The sequence below is a fragment of the Hylobates moloch genome, unplaced genomic scaffold (assembly GCF_009828535.3).
Source record: "Hylobates moloch isolate HMO894 unplaced genomic scaffold, HMol_V3 SCAFFOLD_11509, whole genome shotgun sequence".
NCBI lineage: Eukaryota > Metazoa > Chordata > Mammalia > Primates > Hylobatidae > Hylobates > Hylobates moloch.
The window spans coordinates 1-1,911 of NW_026663784.1; the positions used below are offsets into that span (position 1 = coordinate 1).

Here is a 1,911-nt window from a genome sequence, read left to right on the forward strand (position 1 = left end):
GCTACCCAGTGAGCTGTCAGCTGTGCCAGTACAGACCCCAGGCTCCCCGCGGCCCTGCTTTGATGCATGGCTCTGTCTCCCAACGTGGGGGCAGCCGAGTCCCCCTCCCTGCCCCCCTGCAGGAAACTGGCCATTCCTGCCACATGGGGGTGCCTAGAAAAAAGCTAGAGGTTCCCGTGGCTTTATTAAGCTGGGCTCAGAGAACAAGCTGGGCTGCAAAGGGTTTTTCCAGATCCTTCCCTTCAGCTGAGTTCTCATTGTTAAAGCCACGCCCTGGGTCCTGCAGGACCCAGGAGCCAACAAAGCCTGCAGACGGGCAGCTGTGGCTCAGGTGTTCCCCTTGCACAGGTGGACAGAGGATCAGAGTCCACGGGGCTCACCCTGCCATGTCCCCATCCATTCGGCAGAAGGGGAAGTTGAGGCCCAGAGGCAGGGAGAGCTTCCCCCAGGGACACACAGCACGGGAGACCCAGCTGGGAGCCCCTCCCCTGACTCCCTGCCCGGTGCTCCTCACGCCCACTGGCCAGCTGGCTGTGGGGGTGTCTGAGGGTGGAGTGGCTATGGGAAGATGGCAGGGGGAGGCACAGCCATCCTTGCAGACACCCCATTCCCAGCACTCCTGCCTCACGCCCAGACCCCTTGCCTCCCACCCAGACAGGAGCGCCAGCCCCCAGGAAGGCCAGGAGGACGGGCCGGCAGGATGGAGAGCGAATCTGAAGCCCGTGGACAGGAGAAGCCCAGCTGAGAGGTTAGGGATGGGTGGGGCTGGCCCAGGGCCTGGTACACCATAGGTGCTTAATGCAGTGAGTAGGTAATCGACCGATTGACACGCCTATCCAGGGATGGACGCACCTCCCTGTGAGTAGCAGAGGCCAAGTCACCCCTGCCTGAGGGACATGGGGGCCGCTGTACCTGGTTTGGGGGCAGCGTTGCTGCGTGTCTCACTTGGACATGGCAGCACCCGAGTGGGTTCACGCACCATGCCTGCAGCTGGGGTGCAGTCTCCCCATGTGTGGGTCCCGTGGGGCCCGGAGCTCAGGCCTGGAGTCTGGTTTGCACCACAGCAGGTAGCGGTGGACACATCTGTGTTTGCAGGAGGGTCCCAGCAGGTGTAGTCGGTGGGCTGGGAGGTGGCATTTGCTCAGAAGGCCACCTGCTCCCTCGGGCTGGTCTGCATATGGCCTGGGAGCCCCTCCAGGTGGGCCAGGCCTGGGGCTGGTGGTTTGGGTTCTGACCTCATGCCTTCTGCCCAGGACTCTGAAGCCCAAGGAACCACGGGCCCTGGCAGAGCCGAGGGCGGGGGAGGCCCCCAGGAAGGTCTCAGGCAGCTTTGCTGGGAGTGTCCACATCACCCTGACCCCCGTGAGGCCTGACAGGACCCCGCGCCCAGCCAGCCCAGGACCCAGCCTCCCAGGTACTGCTGGACGGGACCCTGGGGCCCCCGGGTGCCTAGCTGGCCCTCCCCCTTGTGTGGGGGTCCCAGGACTGGACCTGTAGTGCCACCTCCTGGGGCGTGCGGGGAGGTGCTCTGGTCAGCCAGAGAAGCTGGTGGTCCTGGGCAGGCTTGTGTGCACGTGTGTTCATGTGTGTGATGCATGTGTGTCCATGTGTGCCCATGTGTGTGATGCATGTGTACATGTGTTCATGTGTGTGATGCCTGTGTATCCGTGTTCATGCGTGATGCACGTGTCCATGTGCACATGTGTTTATGCATGTGATGCATGTGTATCTGTGTTCATGTGTGATGCATGTGTCCGTAAGTACATCTGTGTTTGTGTGTGATGCATGTGTCCATGTGTACATCCGTGTTCATGTGTGTGATGCATGTGTGCATGTGATGTGTGTCCATGTGTATGTGTTCATGTATGTGATGCACGTGCATGCGTGTCCATGTATGTGATGCGTGTGTTC

At 61.3% G+C, this 1,911-nt stretch overlaps 1 protein-coding gene across 1 annotated transcript; it reads left to right on the forward strand.

Annotated features, from left to right (window-relative positions):
* The first annotated feature begins 143 nt into the window (after positions 1-143).
* Positions 144-1,611, forward strand: LOC116465840 (MICAL-like protein 2). Its single transcript, XM_032148775.2, has 2 exons — positions 144-748; positions 1,254-1,611. Exons 1-2 carry the CDS (start codon positions 144-146, stop codon positions 1,495-1,497), a joined length of 849 nt encoding a protein of 282 aa, XP_032004666.1. The 3' UTR covers positions 1,498-1,611.
* The last annotated feature ends 300 nt before the right edge of the window (positions 1,612-1,911 follow it).